Consider the following 18,443-nt stretch of genomic DNA (forward strand, 5'->3'; position numbering starts at 1 on the left):
AGGATATAAATCTTCCCTTCTTCCCATTACAGTTCTTACACCTGATTTTACAGCATAATTTGTAGATATGAAGTCAAAGTAGGACAGGCGGTGAAGAGCGAAGTGAAGCTGTCCCTCTGCAGTGGAAGTTTATAGAAGTTAAGGTTATGTGAATTACTGTAACCAGCCTCGAGCTGGCAGAGAGAGCCACCTTTGCATCCCAGTTAGGAAGAGCTGAAATTCAAAGTGGTGAACTGCTCTGTTGAAGTGTAGGTTCAGGATATCAAGTACTTGTGTTTTTATGGCAGTAGGAATATCACAGCAGCAAAAAAACCCTCAGCTTTTCCTTCATTGTGAAATGGGCTCCATCAGAGCATTCCAGTTTCGAACTTGTGCTGCTGGATTCTTCAGAGTGCTGGAGAAAGAGTAGATTCAGAATTTGGGGAAAGAAGAAACACTACACTGAAAAGCTGACTTCTCTTTACTCTTTGAAACCTATGCAAAAATAGTGGTCTATTATAATTTTATGAGAAATGTTTCTTTGGAAATAGATTTTTAATGCTACAAGTGGAAAAAGAAGAACTGAAACAATGATAGAGAAGTGTCATAAAAAGAACCCAAGTTGCTGGATTCCCTGTGGACATGGTGTTTGAATTAGGAACAAAATCTCTCCAGATAATGTTGCTGAAATCGGAGTTGTGTGCAGATATGTCGAGGTAAACTGAGTCATATCTGTGTAACCTGGGTGTCAGTCTTTCAAAAATGTTGTTCAGCTTGTTGTTGCAAGTTATAAAAGAGCTGATTGAAATGGTGCTTGTAGGTCACCAGAGAGCAGTGGAGAAGCTACTCCAGGTTTCTCTTGTTCGAGCACTTGGCTCTGAGCTGGAGGTGAAGGTGCAGGATTCAACAGTGCACACTTGCCTGGAGAGAGGCTTGGAAATATGTCTGGTTGGGTTTGTGTTACTGAGAGAAGGGGAAAGGTCAGGGGCAGAGGGAGGCTGGGACTAGATGGCTCCTCACCATCAGGGGAGAGTGCCACGTGCTCCTGGCACTCCTGTCACCCACCAGGACCTTCTGGCTGGCTCCTGCAGCAAGCTGTCCCCTCCCTGCAGGAGAATGTCTCCTCCAGAGCCTCCTCTGACAGAGCAACCTTCCTGTGCCTCTGCCTCCAAGGCCATCTGTTCCTGGAGAAATCTCCAAACAGCCTCTTCCCTCTGCACAGTTGGCTGCGGGGCTCTGGGATGCCTTTGGTGAGAGTCTCCTGCAAGGTGAGATGTGAAGGGGAAATTCTGTGGCACCAGAGGATGAGCCCCTTGTTGATGTGCTGCACAAAGGTAGTGGGGTGAATTTCACATGGAGAAGGGGTGCATTTCACATGGATAGCAGGGTGTATTTCATATGGATAACAGGGTGCATTTCACATGGATAACACGGTGTATTTCACATGGATCATGGGGTGTATTTCACATGGATAGTGGGGTGTATTTCACATAGATAGGGGGTATATTTCACATGGATCATGGGGTGTATTTCACATGGATAGTGGGGTGTATTTCACATAGATAGGGGGTATATTTCACATGGATCATGGGGTGTATTTCACATGGTAACAGGGTGTATTTCACACAGATAGGGGATGTATTTCACATGGAGTGCAAGGTGTATTTCACATGGATAGCAGGCTGTATTTCTCATGGATAGTAGAGTGTATTTCACATGGATGATGAAATCCGTGTGAAATACAAATCACGTGGATGGCAGAGTGTAATTTGCATAGGTAGCATGATGTATTTTTCCTCTCTCCACCATAGCTTTGCTGTTCACTGCCATGCTGCTGGGACGAAAAATCAGTGCAGTAAGCAAAGACAGTATCAGTTGAAACACTACCTGTATTCTGGTCTTTGAGAGATGTTTATTTTTACATTCCCTTAGGTAGCAGAGAAGCATCTGGGGGTGCTGGCTTATGCTCAGTACCTCTTAAAGCTTTCTCATCTTTGCCTGGATCAAACCCAGCTTCCTTCCTATGCTCAGATGTTTCACTGTTGGACTGGTTTCTCCTTCTCTGTCTGTGTCTCTCAAACACATTGTCTCTCTTTCTCTGCCTATTTGTCTGTCTCTTGTCCTCCTCTGACCTTCTCGTGATAGTAATTTTATTTCATTTTCCTCTCATATAAGTTTTATTATGGCCTTTGATTTTTCTTCTACCTGCTCCTTACTTACTGAAGTTGAAATTAGCTTATGTATTGATCAGTTATGTCAAGTTATTATGTGTTTTCTCACCTGCAACAGCTGTAAAGCTTTGAAAAAAAGCAGTGGATTCATGAAGTTATGTCATCAGCAGTACCTTGGTTTTTTCAGGGCTTTCTGTGCAGAAGCCACTGACTCCATTTGAATTTTTTTTTTTCTTCAGTGATGAATTGTCCCAGTTTTCCTAAGTATATATGTGAGAATATCTGTGCATCTAAACAGGAGCATTGTGTCTTGTACTGTGATCTGTCACATACTTCAGCTGCTGGCCAGATTTTTTTCCTGTTTTGGCCAGTAGCTTGATAGTGGACAGTATTTACACTGGAGTATGAAGATTGTGTAAGATTTCTTAGGCTAGACTAGAGACTGATATTTCTAAGAGTTGATTAAATTTGTAAGTCTAAAATATGTGATTATTAGTACTTTTCTAAGATAGTTTTCTTTAACAATGAAACATGCATTGTAGGAGAAGCAATGTGGATCCATACATCTTTTTATATTAGAAACCATTTTCTTTGATTCTTGACCCTTAGCTCCCATTCTGAGAGTCGCAAAGAATGTAAAGAAAACCAAGATGTATAATTTGGACTAAATAACTTAAATTTCAGTCTGAAATTGACTCGAGAGAAATTATTACCATAGCCAAGTGTTTTCTGGCTAAGTAAACTGATACTGATTTTGAGAAAACACTGGATTGACCCAAATCTTGGTTGAAGATCTAGATTTTCTGATTCGTGGGGTGAGACTGCCGCTGAGGTATAATAAAGAGGAAAATATGTTAGCTTCCTGCTGCTTCATGCAGACTAGAAGCCCTAATAAGGAAGCAGATTTATTTGTTTGGGTGAGGTCAAACAGTCTTCAAATATAGCTGTTACTCTGGCCAGACCACAGAACTCAGGAGATTGTCTTGCTCCATTTCCTGATAACTTCATAGCATGTTGCTGAGGAGACAACCAACAACAAGTAGCTAATAAAATAGCACTCCTCAGGCTTAGCACCTTAATGAGAGCATTCAGGAGATGCCAAAGGAAAAGGGCATGGGGACAGGAACCCCTCCCATCTGCTTGTGGCTAAAACACCCTGCAGTGTGTGTGTACACAGGCAGCAGTGGCATGGGGGGCACTGCCAGCATGGGGGATTGCTGCTCCTGGAAGCTAAACAGGGGCAGGAACTGTTTGCTAGGGATGCAGGTTTTGCAGGGATGCAGGTTTTCCTGGGGATGCAAGTTTTGCAGGGATGCAGGTCATGCTGGGACGCAGGTTTTGCTGGGGATGCGGGTTTTTCTGGGGTGTGGGTTTTACTGGGGATGGAGGTTTTGCTGGGGATGCAGGCTTTGCTGGGGATGCAGGCTTTGCTGGGATGCAGGCATTGCTGGGGATGGAGGTTTTCCTGGGTATGCAGGCTTTGCAGGGGATGCAGGTTTTCCTGGGGATGCAGGCTTTGCAGGGGATGCAGGCTTTGCAGGGGATGCAGGCTTTGCTGGGGATGCAGGCATTGCTGGGGATGCAGGCTTTGCTGGGATTGCAGGCTTTGCTGGGGATGTAGGTTTTCCTGGGTATGCAGGCTTTGCAGGGGATGCAGGTTTTCCTGGGGATGCAGGCTTTGCAGGGGATGCAGGCTTTGCTGGGATGCAAGCATTACTGGGGATGCAGGTTTTCCTGGGGATGCAGGTTTTCCTGGGGGTGCAGGCTTTGCAGGGGATGCAGGCTTTGCTGGGGATGCAGGCTTTTCCGGGGATGCAGGCTTTGCTGGTGCAGGGCAGTGCACCAGGAGGGTTCCTCTCCATGCAGTCCATCCCTGACCATGCAGATGAGCTGCCAGTGGCCCTCATTTTTAAAGAGCTGGATAAGCCATCTGGGAGGAAGAGGAAGAGGAGAAGGAGACCTTTGTGTGTGTGTTTGAATGGTCACCTCTGCCTTGTGGGACTCCCTCACTGTTTTATTGCTTTTAGAAGGGACTTTAACCACTTCATCTGACTGTGACCCCTTGCCAAAGAGTGACCTTTGAATCACCTTAGATGGTGGCAACTCTTTTCTCACTGTTCTTGCTTTTTGCCACCATCCACAGACCCAGTTATGTGCTATTACGATGGAGTCTAGGAAGGATTTAAAGACTTTTAAAGCCTTTTGGTAAAAATTGCTGTTTAAATTTGATCGTGGGAAATTTTTGTGAAACACTGATGGAATTTTACCTCCTGTTGCAGTTTGCTACCACAAACTTACGTTAGCATTTATTCCAAAGAAACACTTCAGTACCGTGCATTTGTTAGTTGCTCCTCAAGTGAAATTGTATAGAAAATTTGGAGAGATACTAATCACTATTTATCAGTTTGTTTGTTTTCAGTTTCTGTGAAGTTTCTTATTGCAAATCTAAATTTACTCTAGCACTAGCAGTGATGATGTTTCATACAATTTACTTCTTGACTTGCTTAGCATGTAAGATGCCACATATGGTGTTTTTCATTTGGGGGACCATCTTGTGAATCTGAAGGATAAATATGTATTTATTACAGCACTTAATATTTCTTCAAAGACCAAAGCTGAAAATTGGCTTTTAATTACAGTAAATTTAGTTTTATTACCGAAAATGATGTCTTACCTTTCAGTATAATTAGCCCTTTTTTTCTGGAATTCTCTTTTCCCTGGAGCAGTATGGAAAGCCCTTTAATGCTTATTTAATGATGGCAGGTTGGGGTATAATTATTCAGCTTTTGAACTGTTGCTGTAAAAATAATAACATGATTAGCTTTTATGTTAATGTCCAAAGCTGGTGGTTTGTTTTATGAGTAGTTATGTTGGTAGTATTTTGGTACAGAAAAAAAATGTTTCATGGCAGTTCCACAGCTGTGCTTGGAGCTGTTTCACAGAGAGCTGTCGTGGTAAATACAGAGGAACAGGGCTGGCTTTGAGTATTTGGAGGAGCCTGTGCATGAAATATGTAGACTTTTTCTGTTTAATTCGTGTAGGTGATTGGCAACTCATTTATTAATTAATAAGAGTAATGAAAGCAAGCATTGAGCTGCTTATAAAATAATTACAGAAATTAATAGTGGGCAGATGCAAAGTTGCATACAGTCACCACCAGGTTTGTGTGAATTTCTGCTTTATTGGCAGTGAAATTAGTGATGTTATGTAACCTGTGGTGGGTTGGCTGCTCACACTCCCCCTCCTCACAGCACTGAGGTGAAACCAGGATCTGCTCCAGCACCTCCTTCCCTTTCTCATTCTCTGGCTTGGCTGCTCCCAGGGCTGTTCCTCACAGCTTTTCCCTCACTCCTTGCTGCCTGGCACCTCTGTGCCCTTTCTCAGGTGACTCTGCCAGGAGCACCATGGGCTGCATGGGCAGCTCTGGAGCCCAGTGGAGGCAGCCAGACCTGCCCTGGCCTTTTCCCACAGCAGCTCCCCTGGCAGAGCTGGGCACCAACACCCAGAGCCAAAGTGCAAGGACCTCCTGGCTCATTGATTTTACCCCTTGTAAATTTAAACATGTTCAGGCTAACATGTTTAGCTCTGAAGATCTGTAAGAATTTTATTCTATAATTTCCAGGCACCTTAAAGAGCTTGAATGTACCAGGGGCCTCTTGCAAAAGACCAGAGGCAGCAACCCCAGCCTGTCCCAGGAAATGTCTTTATTTTCCCTGCCTTCCTTAGCATGTCCCAAATGCCAAAGGATCTGGTCTGTGGAATCCCAAGGCAGCCCAGGGAAGGGGATTGTGACTCACTCTTCAGTTCTTGCCCATTGACCTGGAAAAAAACATTTCCTCCCTCCAGATCTGCCCATGGAGAAGCTCATGACCAGACTGGAGCCGTTGGATGTCATTATCAGGAGACGTGTCCCACTGTGTCTGCCATCTCTGAATGGCTGTGTCAATCTGCAATGCCTCTGGCTGCACTGAATCCCACCCTCCTCCTCCTCCTCCTGAGCAGCTTTTGTGCCAAAGCAGGGACAGCCCTGTGCTTGCTGCAGCAGGATGCAGACACGGGGGCAGAAGCAAAGACAAACAAAATCATGTAGTATTTAAAACTCCTTTTCAAAGAGCAGTAAATCAAATCCAAGGACTGAGTAGTCTTAAACTATTTTTGTTCCTTCCATAACTTTATCAAACTTCATCCTGGAGCAGTCCACGATGGATCACCTGTTTAGAACTGTACTCCCTCCACTGGCTCACAATTGATCATGACCATTATCTATCTTTTAACCTTGTACAGGTGGCATCCTTTCACTTAAATAATTGATATTCCTCTTCATTTTTATGCTTGAATATATTTATAAGTTCACTGTATTATTTCTGGACCTATTTTTAAATGTCACTTCATGTGCACTTTCAAGAGTGCTGATACAAATTGTGGAGTTGGCATTAATGAGATGACTGTGCATGGGCACCATTTGAGCTGCAGGAGCATTACATCTTTTAAGACCTCCTGTTAGAATTTTTTTAGTCTTTAGTCAGGGTCCAAAGCCAGAGAACCAAGTGCACAGTAGCAGCCTTCCTCGTGGTGCAGTAGTTAGAAAGGTAAGTTCTACCTGCTTTGAGGTGAACATGCCTGTGTTGACAGGGTTGGAGGAAGACCTTGGGAAAAAGGCTCAGAGTGGGTACAGGGATAAGAGATATTTTCAATCCCTCCTTTGGAAGGCTTAGATGGAATAAATTTCTCTGCAAGAAAACCACTTTTGTCATAGTTTTATAGACCTCAGTTGTCTTGCAGGTTCTGTTTTATTAATTCTTCAGAAGAACAAATTCACCCATTCAACCTCAGTTGTTATGGTTGAGGCTGCTTCTTTGTTCTACTTTCTTTCATTTTTCTTAGTTTATTTTTCTTATTCCATATAATTCTGGTGCTATTATTGTTAATTAAATAATTCCAATATTAGTGATTTTAGGATAAGGCAGTGTGAAGTAAGGTCTGATTTTCAAGATTTCTCTTTGTTTTCAGTGTTATTTTACTGATAGATTGTGAAACTAAGTAGGATTTTGTAGAATAAAGTGGGCTTCATTCATTAAGCCAGATCTTCCTTTCAGTGTAATTGGATATTTCCAGTTTTATTCTTTGATATTTATTTGTAAACTGATTAGTGTTGACTTTTGCCTTACAGAACTGTTGTGCTTATGTGCCATGAATTTTTAACAGATAAATTTACTCTTCGGGAACATTCAGCCAAGCAGAGAACTTGAATCAAATAATGAACATTCATGACTGGCATGTTTTTTGCATACCATGAACTCAATGCTATTAACATCAATTAGGGGCTTAAGTTACTAATCATAAATCTTAAAGCTGCATTCAGCAAATAGCTGTTGAACAACCATAGATGGAAATATTTGCTTAAACCATTTGCTGCACATTTGTGTAGGATAAACAATTTCGTACAAATTTTGTCCATTAGAGAAATATTTGCCCTCGATAAGGAATGTAAATTTTGCATATGGTCAGTTGTGGTTTCCTTGCCCATCTCTCTCTGCAGGACTCTGTGCTTAAATGTCCCTTTAAACAGGGATGCAGACATCAATCAGGAGCAGCATCTGCTTTAGGTGTTGTGGAATAAATTAGTTCCTATCACTGGCAATCTAGTGCAGAGTATGGCTCATGCAGTAGGAATTGATTTCAGATATACCAGCATGGTCAGAACTTCCAGTGGGTTATTTAATTACACCCAAAAAGGTCATACTATATCCATGGATCTGCAATACTTGTAGTGTTTTGTTTATTGGTCAATAATTTTGTGTCTGATATACTTCAAATGATGTAAAGTCAGCACAGGTTTTTAACCAGGAAGTCCTGTCAGATTTATCTTAAAATCCATTGACACGTTTTACAAATAACTAACATTTTACTGGTGGAAAGGAGTTGCTGCAGAGGTGATTGGAGAGGTGAGGAGGTAATAAAACACACTGCTTAGTGTGCTGTAATTGGGTGTCAGTGCAAATGAGATTATTTCATTTATTTAGTAATTGCAAAATTTATTTAAGATGTCTGTGACATTTAAACTGTTCATTTATACACCATAACAATTCTATTCTAATTGTAATATTAGTCTTTTTGCTTTTAAAGGAGGCCAATGAGGGATTTACTTGAAAAAAGCATTTGATTTCTTGGTCTTAGGTCTCCCCTCTCTTTCCTCTTTTCCTTAACTCATAGTCTGAGGCTGTAAATGAAGGTGGTGCCAGATATTAACTACCATAATTATTGACAGTGTCATGCCATGCATCAGGTAAAAAAAAAAAAAAAAGCATAGTAATTTTTGTTAATCATGCTTCTACCCTGGTTTCCACATTTTTTTAGTGTTTTTCTTTTTGCAAAATGTATGACTGAGTTGATGATTTTTATCTCAGAGAAAAATATAATTAACGTGGTGGTGAACTAGGGCTGCTGAATATTATAAAAAATCTGCAATGGCAAGATGACAGATTGTGAAAACAACTTCAGAAGGGGAATAATGTAAATGCAGCTGATTTGTCTGTGGCCATTTCCTTTTGCTGCAGCCATGTTGTGAGGAGTTTACTGCACTTGTGAAGGACACAAAGAGAAATCAGAAATCTTGAAATATTTCTGCCTTTTCTGTGTCTTTTCTTTTGAAAAAGTATTGGCAGCTAAAGGAAAATTCATTTTTAGGTTTCAGATACCCTTCTTTAGAGGCTGTGTTGCATCAGGACCCTTGGTCATCTGTAGGCTTATAGTCTGCAAACCTATGAAAGTCAGAGCCAGATTTTAATAACTTTATATTCCATAGCCTACTTAGACTTGTTTTCTTGACCAGTCTTTTTTTAAACATTTCCCCACAACAATACAAACATTAAATTGATTAAACTCCCTTGGATTTTTTTTGTGCTTTAATTCTATAAATCTGCAAACAATGGTTCCTCATTGAAGTGGGGCCATTAAATCCTAGTCAGATTTGAAGTTCTGTTTCTAATGTTATTCAAGAAACATTCACCTTAACAGATGATTTTTTGTGTGAGAGCTGATGGAATATGTGCTAGGTGCCTGTTGAGTGTGCATGTGCAATACAGTATTTTGTTCTTTGCAAAGGAAAAACATAAGCAAAAGCGTTTCATCAGGATAACAGCAATTTATACACAAAGTAATTTTATCCTTAAAAGTCTCAGAAACTTACAGCCTAGATCTACTTTTGCTTGTGAAGAAGAAAGAAATGTGCTTGTTGTGCTTTGGGGACATAGTTTAGAGGTGGACCTGGCAGTGCTGCGTTGATGGCTGGACTCAGTGCTCTTGGAGATCTTTTCCAGCATTAATGATTTTCTTATTCTAGTGCTGCTACCTGCTTTTTGTTCCACAAAGAACTTGTTTCTGTCTTTTCTCCCTTTTCATACTGCTTTATCCAACCCCCCTTGCATGCCCTGCCTTTCCTAGCGCTCTGCAGTGCTGCATCCCCCAGCTGGGTGGGCTGGGCTGAGCTCCACTGACCCTCCTGCTGTGGGTTTAGATGCCATGGTGTCAGCAGCAGCTTCTTAGAGCTCCAGCTGGCAGTACATCAGCATTTTTGATGCTGTGCCCTAACAAAAAGTGGGTGTGCTGCTGCTTCTCCAACCCACAGTGATATGTTGTGGCGTTGTAATTGTGCAAAATGTGTTTTTCCCCTGACACAAAGCCTCTTCAGAAAGCACATCAGATGTGGAGATGGTAATGGCTGTGTGGGAGATTGGACCTTGTTGCCAACTCTTTACCTCCCAGAGAACAAGGATTGCTTTGAACTTTCTTCTTAATTTGATAATTTCTCCCTGTCCCTAAAAGCATGCAGTGGCTCGTTTGCACTCACTCGTCCTTGGTTTTGTTTTGGCCATTTTACCACAGGGTAACAGACAAAGAGAAAGTGTAAAATGTGGGTGCTCAGGTCCCAGAACAAACCTCTTGTTCTTACACAAACACAACAGAAGGCTGTGTGCACTTTGGGGCAATATCAACTACTTTTGGAACTAGTCACAATTAAAGTCCTGCAGAAACCTTAGACTCCATGAAATACTAAGGTGGCAGCGCTGCTGTGCAGATTTCTGTTCATTTTGCTGCAATTCTAAAAACTGACAGTGGTGGTATAATGTGCCCTGCATTTCTATGGTCAGAAAATAAACCCAAGAGAGCTTCTTGTCCTGCCTGTTATACATGTACACATTTAATTAGTGACATTGGATTTTCCTGTTCAGTTCAAATACCTACCACCTAACTACTGTGTTAAATGCATGGTCATATGTAGAGACTGTGTTAAGCCAATAATAAGATTTTGAAACTGGAACAAGTCAAAATTAAGGTTGCTTGATAAATATGAATTTGTTTCTTTGGACCATATGCATATGGATTTAGATTTTAATTACATTATTGAATTATTTTTTAAATGTAGTAGTTTTTAGCCCAGATAACACTTCAGGGTGAAACTAAAATGGTCTCTGTCTTGAGATGAAAGACTGTTGATGGAAAACTCCTTATGTGCAGCTGTCAAGGTGGTTGGAGAGTGAACTATAAATGAGAGGGTATTTTAGCAAAGAGAAAGGATCATTGGGATCATCTCCTGGTGGAGGCATTTGCCCACTCTCATAAAGAATATATTTGACCCCTGCCCATGCACAAATTTCCTGTAAGATCCATTTATTTCTAGATTGGAGCTCTGAGGTCTGGACTGCCAAAATGCAGCCACTCAGAGCTCTGATTTAACATCAATGTTAATTTGTTCATCTGTGTTTTAAACTCAGTGCTATGAAACCCAGTTGCTTCTGGAACCCAGAGTTTTCTTCTGGTGTCCCGACAGTAAGTCAGGTGATCAACCAATAAAAATATTTCAAACCCAGTATTTGAATTTGGCAATGTTTTGCCCACAATTGAAATGGTGATTTTATCCTGAAACTCAACATTGTATTTTAATACAAGGGAGTTCGGTCATCCCTGGTTACAAAATAATATTTAAAGAGGATGACAGCATGCTTGAACTTAAGGAAACTCAGACAAATTGAAGTTAATTTCCATCAACTTTCTAATGCAAGGAATGATTCCACAGTAATTATGTTTTGCTTTCCAGGAGGGCTCCCTCTGCATGTGTAAAGTCACCTGCAGAAGTTTTCAGCTGATGTCCTTTCAAACTGTATCTGCCTTTGAAAATAATGACACTTAGAGATGCCACTGGAATCTCTTTGGGGTGTTGACGTTTCTGTGCTGTTTCCAAGGCTCTGAAAGCAGGGACAGGTGTAGCTTTCTATACAAGCTGACACTGCTGTGCAGAGTTAGGAGCTAAGCCAAGCGAGTATGGAGGCATAAATTAAGAGAGGAAATGTATAGGAATGTTGCATTATTATAAAATTTTTAATTGTCCTAATAAACATTGAATTACAAGTTGGTGCAATTTTTTTTTTTTAAACTTTGTCAGCTGTAGTTAGAATACATGAAAGTATCCATCATGGGTCTTTTCAAAGACAAAAAACCCCAAGAATTAACAGCTTCGTAAATAGTTTTTCCACATTTTTGTATGTATTTGTGTTCTGATTTTTTAAAACTATGATGTTTTTATTTTTCCACCCAAAAGGCCAATCTTTTACGATTTTTGTCACTTCTTACCAGCACAAGCCTTCACATTTAGCCATCTGTATCGCAACATAAAGATACTTGAGACTTCTTTTTTTCAATGTACTTTGAAAATATGACTCACTATAAATAAACCAATAACTGCTACATCTTGATAACCTCAATTAGCATAGCAAACCCATTTTATCTATGGCTAAATGTGTGCATATATCAAAACTTTAAATGTAGGAATCATAACCATTTGAGTAAAATTGACATAATTGCTACAGTTTCAAAAAAATGTAATGACACTTAATTAAGCCTGAATCTAATGAATTGACTAGAATTTGTATAGAGCAGTGTCCTCGTGCTACACCTTGTGCTCTGTGTGTAGCTTTGTGTCTTTGTCTCTAGCTTAAGTGAGGGTTTGAAGATCTGAACTTATATTTTTCTAAATTCTTGTTATGTTTCCATTAACTGCATTGTCTAACCTTGAAAAAAAAATGGCTTTATATTCCCAGTCTTCACACCCTAACAGGTTACCTCATTTCAAAACCAGATTGTCTCTGATTGAGAGTCTTTCATTCAGTACTCAGGAAGTGTTTGTGTAATGGAAACTTCTAGACAAAGATAACTTCTGGAAATACTACTTGATCCTAAAGCTTAATTTCAAAATCTTTGAATGAATATATATGGGTGAGCATGAAGGTGACCAAGGAAGTGTTCATGAGGGAAAGAGATTGATAGAGTGGAGGCTGTGGAGGAATAAGTACACAGTAACCCTTTACATGTTTTCTCTGCAGTTGATTTGTAGAATATTAGATTCACTTGCAAATAAATTATCTTTTGCAAATAAATTATCTGACTATACTTTGTATATGGACTATACTTCGCATAGTCAGAGGATCTGCAAAACTCAGAGCCTGAAGTATTTTGTTGCCAAGGTCCCAGAGTCATTTTTAAAACCACTGAATGTGTTCCTGGTCCCAGGTTCCCCGTCCGAGCCGCCGTCGTGCAGCGCCAGCTCCATCACCTGCCCCTCCGCCTGCACCTGCAGCAACAACGTCGTGGATTGCCGGGGAAGGGGCCTGACAGAGATCCCAGCCAACCTCCCCGAGGACATCTGGGAAATGTAAGTGCCAGTCGAATGCACAAACCTTTTCCAGGTCTCTCCGTTTCTATTCCATTTCATGGCCTCCTGTGTGGAAGAAAGGCACGCATTTTAAAAACTGTTTTAAGTAGTTGTCAAGTATATTGTAGTTATCCTCTTGGATTTGTTCTTTTGATCTAAGGGCTCAAATAATTTTTAAATGTAAATTAAAATAGTTTGGTACTGTCCTACCTGAAAGCAAGATAAAGTTCTTGAGGCCTTAAGTTTAGACTGTGTCTACATTTCACAAACCTGGAATTGCAGTTCTGTAGTCAGTAAATGAAAATACACAGACCTTTCTTATTTCTTGTCAGTGATTTCCCCATGAGATGGAGGGATATCTTTTTAGCTTGGCAGGATGCATTTATAATGAATTAGAACATCAGAGTCCATTGTCCCTGCTGATTTTACCCTCTGTATCTCGTTTTCCATATTGTTATTTCTAGTTCTTTAACAGTTTTGTGACTTGTGTTGTGGAATCAGATATTTGTTTTACAGACTTGTTTGCCTTTAGGAATTGGAATAATTTATTTCTGTGCCTGTGACTTCATACTACTGTGGCCCTGAAATACTGTTACATTAAACCATTTTACTTGTGGTTAGTCCTCAGGGAATGCAGATCAATTCTTTTCCTATTTAGGTTCTTGTCATACAGAGTTTTCTGATATCCAGCCAGCTTTTGCAGTCTACACAGTATAAATTCAAATATTTGTATGGTCACTGAACTCATCCATCTTCTTGTTGCTGTATAAATCCTGGTACACAGCAAAATTTACCATGATAAAGCATAAATTCATAAGATTGTGGAGTGCTCTGGGTTGGAAGCAATCCTAAAGACCATCTACCATGGGCAGGGATATCTTCCCCTATCCCAGGTTGCTCCAAATTCCATCCAGCCTGGCCTTGGACACTTCCAGGGATCCAGGGGCAGCCACAGCTTCTCTGGGCACCCTGTGCCAGGGTCTCACCACCCTCACAGGGAAGAATTGCTTCCCATACCCATCTAACCCTGCCTCTGGCAGTTTTAAGCCATTCTCCCTTGTCCTGTCACTCCAGGCTCTTGTTCAAAGTCCCTCTCCAGCTCTCCTGGAGCCCCCTTAGATACTGGAAAAGGTTTAAGGTTTTCCCAGAGCTGAACACCCCCAGCTCTCCCAGCCTTTCTCAGGAGCAGAGGGGCTCCAGCCCTCTCCCTGTCTGTGTGGCCTCCTCTGGACTTGCTCCAGCTGATCCTTGTCCTTCTAATGCTGTGGGCAAAGAACCCCAAGGAACATTGAATTCAACTAGTTCTTGTATTTCCCCCTAACTCAGTATTTTCTTGTAAGCCAAATTGCTCTGGTAAGAACACTTGACTTACAAACTGTTCTACAAAATTGAAACACACAGCTGTTGCTCTAACACAGTTATTAAAGGTGACCTACATTTCACTCTGTTGCAGGATTAATTAAAGATCTTTTATTCAGCCTTCCTACCTTTCTTCATTAGCATGGGTAGGCAGAACCTTCTCTGACAAAGCTGCCAAAAAGTCCTAAAACTGTTTTTGTTGATAAAAACCCATCACAATCCAGGAAACTCACTTGTCATGGGACATTAAGCATCATATGATGTTAATTTTCCCTCTCCCACATATGACTTAGAAGTGTGTTATGTTACTCTATTACTCCTTGAAGTGAAGGACTTCATTGCAAGAATGTTTGCTACTAAGTAAGCAATTTAGGAAAGCTAGAAGTCTGTATCCCAGACTTGCTTTTTCATAATTTCATAAAATAGGTAGCAAGAATGTAGAGAATGCTATTTGGTTTTTTATAAAGCTTCTTGTTCAGTTGGGAGCTGACAGCAGCAGCCAAATTGACTGAGGAAAAATGAGTTATAAGAAATTGAAGCTGAGGAATACAGACTGTGTGCTGAGTCTTATAAAAGATTCTCTGCTTACAAGGTGGTTCTGTTTTGCTTTTCAGAGGAGAAATGAACATTTTATGCATAGAGAAGCACATGAGAATAAGCACAGAAAAGTTTTGCCTGACTATCTTGGGTGAAAACAAAAGCATTAAGCACCTGGAGGCATTTAATGAAATACTGAAATACATATGGTGTGGTGGTTTGCTGGTACATGAACAAAACAGTCATTCCCTATTTTGGAACAGCATCTACAGTAAAAGGAGAAGTTGCAGTTATTTAGAAAGTATGAGAGAAAATGCATGCAAAGTAAATAAGAATATGGTGTGAGTGCAGAATGGGCTTGATGCTGGAGAGGTGTAGGGAGGGAGGCATGACCAACAAACTGAGAGGAGACAAAGCCTCCAAAGAATCTGTTTTTCTGCTCAGACTTGATCACAACCTTGCAGCCAGTGCCTGTCAGACAGAATGACAGCTCAGCCCACAGAGCCAGCAAAGTCAGGGGATAGCAGAGACCTATAACCACATTGTTTGAGCTGCTCTGGGCTCAGGACATGGGCTGGATAGATCCTTTCTCAGTCATTAGTGATTCCCTGGCATAAATCAGCCAAAGCACAGTTCTCCTGCACATGCAGATGTGGGCACTGGGGGTAAGGGCACTGCCAGCCCTGGCTGTAGTGTTTCAAACAGTATTTACTTCCATGTGCTGCCTGCCACATTTGTTTGATGCCTCCCAGCCATGGACAATAGCAGTTAACCCCCTGTTGATCTTTTCCCACCTCACAACACACTTCCTCTGCCCCTTCTTTAGAAGGAAGTTTTCATGCTGTTTATCTGCCCCTGACTGATACACTCATTTTTTATTTATGACTGCAAGCAAGGCTATATTTTAGGATGTGAATTCTGGGCAGGTCTTGTCTGAGAATTTTGTACACCTTAAAGCATGGTGCAGGGACTGCCACTTGTGCCTTTGTGCTTGATAACAGCTGGTGCAAGACTTCCCTGGGTGAAACAGCCCCCCAAAGGCAGGACACAGCCCCCCTCCTGCTGCCAGAGGGTGCTCGTGCCTGGAGATCACTGGCACTGGCTGCTGCTTCTCTGAAGGATCTTCAGATCGCTTAAAAGAAGGAATTAATTATTTGCTAAAGCTAGAGGCTGGATTGTGGTTGGGATGCTTGAGAGAATGTAAACTAGCTGAGCCCAGTACAGAAAGTGATGGGGAAAGAAGGGTGAGCTCAAATGAGGAAGCAACCAAACCCATGAGGAGAAGAATTGGGAACAAAGGAAATCGAGACAGGGTGAGCAAAGTGCTGTGAGAAAGGAAGGAATATTTGCTGATAAGGCCAGAGATTGGTGCCAGTGGACACCAGCTGTGTAGGGTGGACTGTGGGGATGTGGCAGAGGACTGGGACACGAGCTGAGCAGGCTGTGGGGACAGGACAGGGACACAGGGAGAGGTGGAGCCAATGAGTCCCTTCCCATCAGAAAGCACATTTGCCTTGGAGAGCCTTCCTGCCTCCTCACCATGTATTGGGAAACCCAACAACAATTTGTGTGTCTGTCCCTGTGCATCAGGGACCATCTAGGCACAGATTAACTTTTAAACTACACAGGGAGCTCCTGTTTGCACTGCTGCTATTCCAGTTAGAGAGCACTACAGGGGTCTGGGATTCATATTTCTGTTACACTTGAGTTTCCTTGTGATAGAATCAGTAATTTCAGCTTTTGGGTTCAAGGCCACTGAATTAAATGTTTGGGGTTTTGTTTTGGTTTGTTTGTTTGTTTGTTTTTAAGTAAAAAGAAAGAAATTAACTAGAAAATGCCAAAGTTAATGTTTGTAGCTTTAGTCATCATTTGAAGCTTTTGAGAATATTTGTGGTGGTATCACTTTAACACAGCACAGTCTCATGCTGCTGTTGAAAACTTGGATTAATTTCTTGTTGTCTAGGGATGCATCAGAGATGCTAGGGAGGGAGCCTGTGTATATAGAAAGGGTCTGTTCACTTGTTGCAGAAACAGGAAAATTGTAAAATGGGGACTGTGGGGAAGATCACATGAATCTCATGAATGCTGTTCAGAGAATTGGGTTGTGTCTCTTCTTGCCAGTGGTTTTATTAATTGATTCTGGGCAAGTGAGTTGCACAAACTTTCCTTGGGTGGTCACTGGTGATGTAATCTCAGGTTCTGGCTGACTCAGCTGAGACGTTCAGAAGTGTTGAGGACTCACAGCTGCAGCAAAAGTCAACAGGGCTGTGCTTTGAACACTTTGTGCTGTGCAGCACTAATTGCTCTGAAAAGCCAAGTCTCAATCATCTGCAGACTTATAAATCAAACTCCAGAATGTGAATTATATCCTTAAATCTTGAAACAGAGCTGAGATCTGTTCACATCAAGTTTGCTTCATCACTGTCACTTGACCTGTACCATGCTCTGTGTCTGGTGAGATTAAGAGAAATAGAATTGAATGAGCCAAGAGTAAAGCTGGGTAGGAAGTGCCTGAATGAGGACCATTTGTTTAAATGCTGATGCAATTGCTCCAGACAATAAAGAGGCTGGCAGTCCCTGAAGGAAAAGTGCAGTTTAGGCACCATGTCTGCTGAGATGATAACCACAGCTTCCTCTGACACCTGAGAGGAGCAAACAGGGATGGCAGCCCTTCCAGCAACATCTAGGCTTGGCCTAAGGTTGGTTTTAGTCACTTGTTCTACATGGGTTTAGTTTAGCATTCTCACTTTTGATAGCTGAATTGGTGTTTTTTTGATGTTTTTGTAGGTATAAGTAGTACATTATTTTGGTGCAGAATTTCTACTCTTAGGAAAAATTCTAGAGTTCAAGCACAGGAAAAATGTAACGTTGGTTTTCTCCTGGTTCTGGAAAAATGAACACAAACCTAATTTTCTGAAAGATGATCACTTTGTAATGTAATGTTCTAGTTGTTCTACCTTTAATGAATGGTTTCCTGACAAATTTAATGTCATGAGGGTACCACTGTGCTGGGCAGTGTTGCAGACCTGAAGGCAGACAGGTTTGCTGTGTTTGTTGTTTCAGGAATTGTCTTAGAAAGAAATTGCCTTCTCTGTTCCTCAGTACCTGCAGGAATGTGCATTTCAGGCCAGTAGGACTTCAGATGGGAATCTTTAGGAAGCTTTTGTGATTTGAAGAGGGTGATGAACAATTTCTAGGTGTTTAAGTTATTGGTATATTCAAAATTAATTTTCCTCCAACTAAAATAAGTCAGAAAAGCTATTATAGAAAGATTGAGCACCAGTAACTATTCATTATAATAAGAATACCTTTTTGTTGTATAAATTATAAATTAATTACATGACACCATTTTCATATTTTTTAACAATTGGCTTTGAAGTTCTCAGTTTCATAAAGGCAAGTGGTTTTTCTCTTATCAAGAATATAAATGTATAAAAACTGTAAGCTTCATGGATAAAGGAATGACAATTTTTCATTTAACATTGTTCTTCCTCCTGAAAGAAAATTATAATAATTTTTCCAGGCTTCCAGTAAATACTGCAGCTTAAGCCAGCACAGTATTCTTGAACACTGCAGTAAATGCTCCCTAATTGCCTCTGGTGGCAAGTTCTCTGGCTGGGGAATCAGGCTGGCTCCTCCAGTTGAATCATATAATATGATTTTCATTCACTGCTGGAAATTGGCTCTGG

At 41.1% G+C, this 18,443-nt stretch overlaps 1 protein-coding gene across 2 annotated transcripts in view; it reads left to right on the forward strand.

Moving 5' to 3' along the window:
* Window positions 1–18,443, forward strand: part of SLIT3 (slit guidance ligand 3) — a 482,119-nt gene that overhangs the window by 294,086 nt on the left and 169,590 nt on the right. For both annotated transcript variants that reach the window (XM_031506039.3, XM_085591180.1), the window contains one exon: window positions 12,717–12,858. In XM_031506039.3, coding sequence (XP_031361899.3) covers window positions 12,717–12,858 — 142 coding nt within the window. The remainder of the gene's footprint in view (window positions 1–12,716; window positions 12,859–18,443) is intronic.

Source organism: Lonchura striata, chromosome 13 (genome assembly GCF_050655825.1).
Source record: "Lonchura striata isolate lonStrDom1 chromosome 13, ASM5065582v1, whole genome shotgun sequence".
In the NCBI taxonomy this organism is placed as follows: Eukaryota; Metazoa; Chordata; class Aves; order Passeriformes; family Estrildidae; genus Lonchura; species Lonchura striata.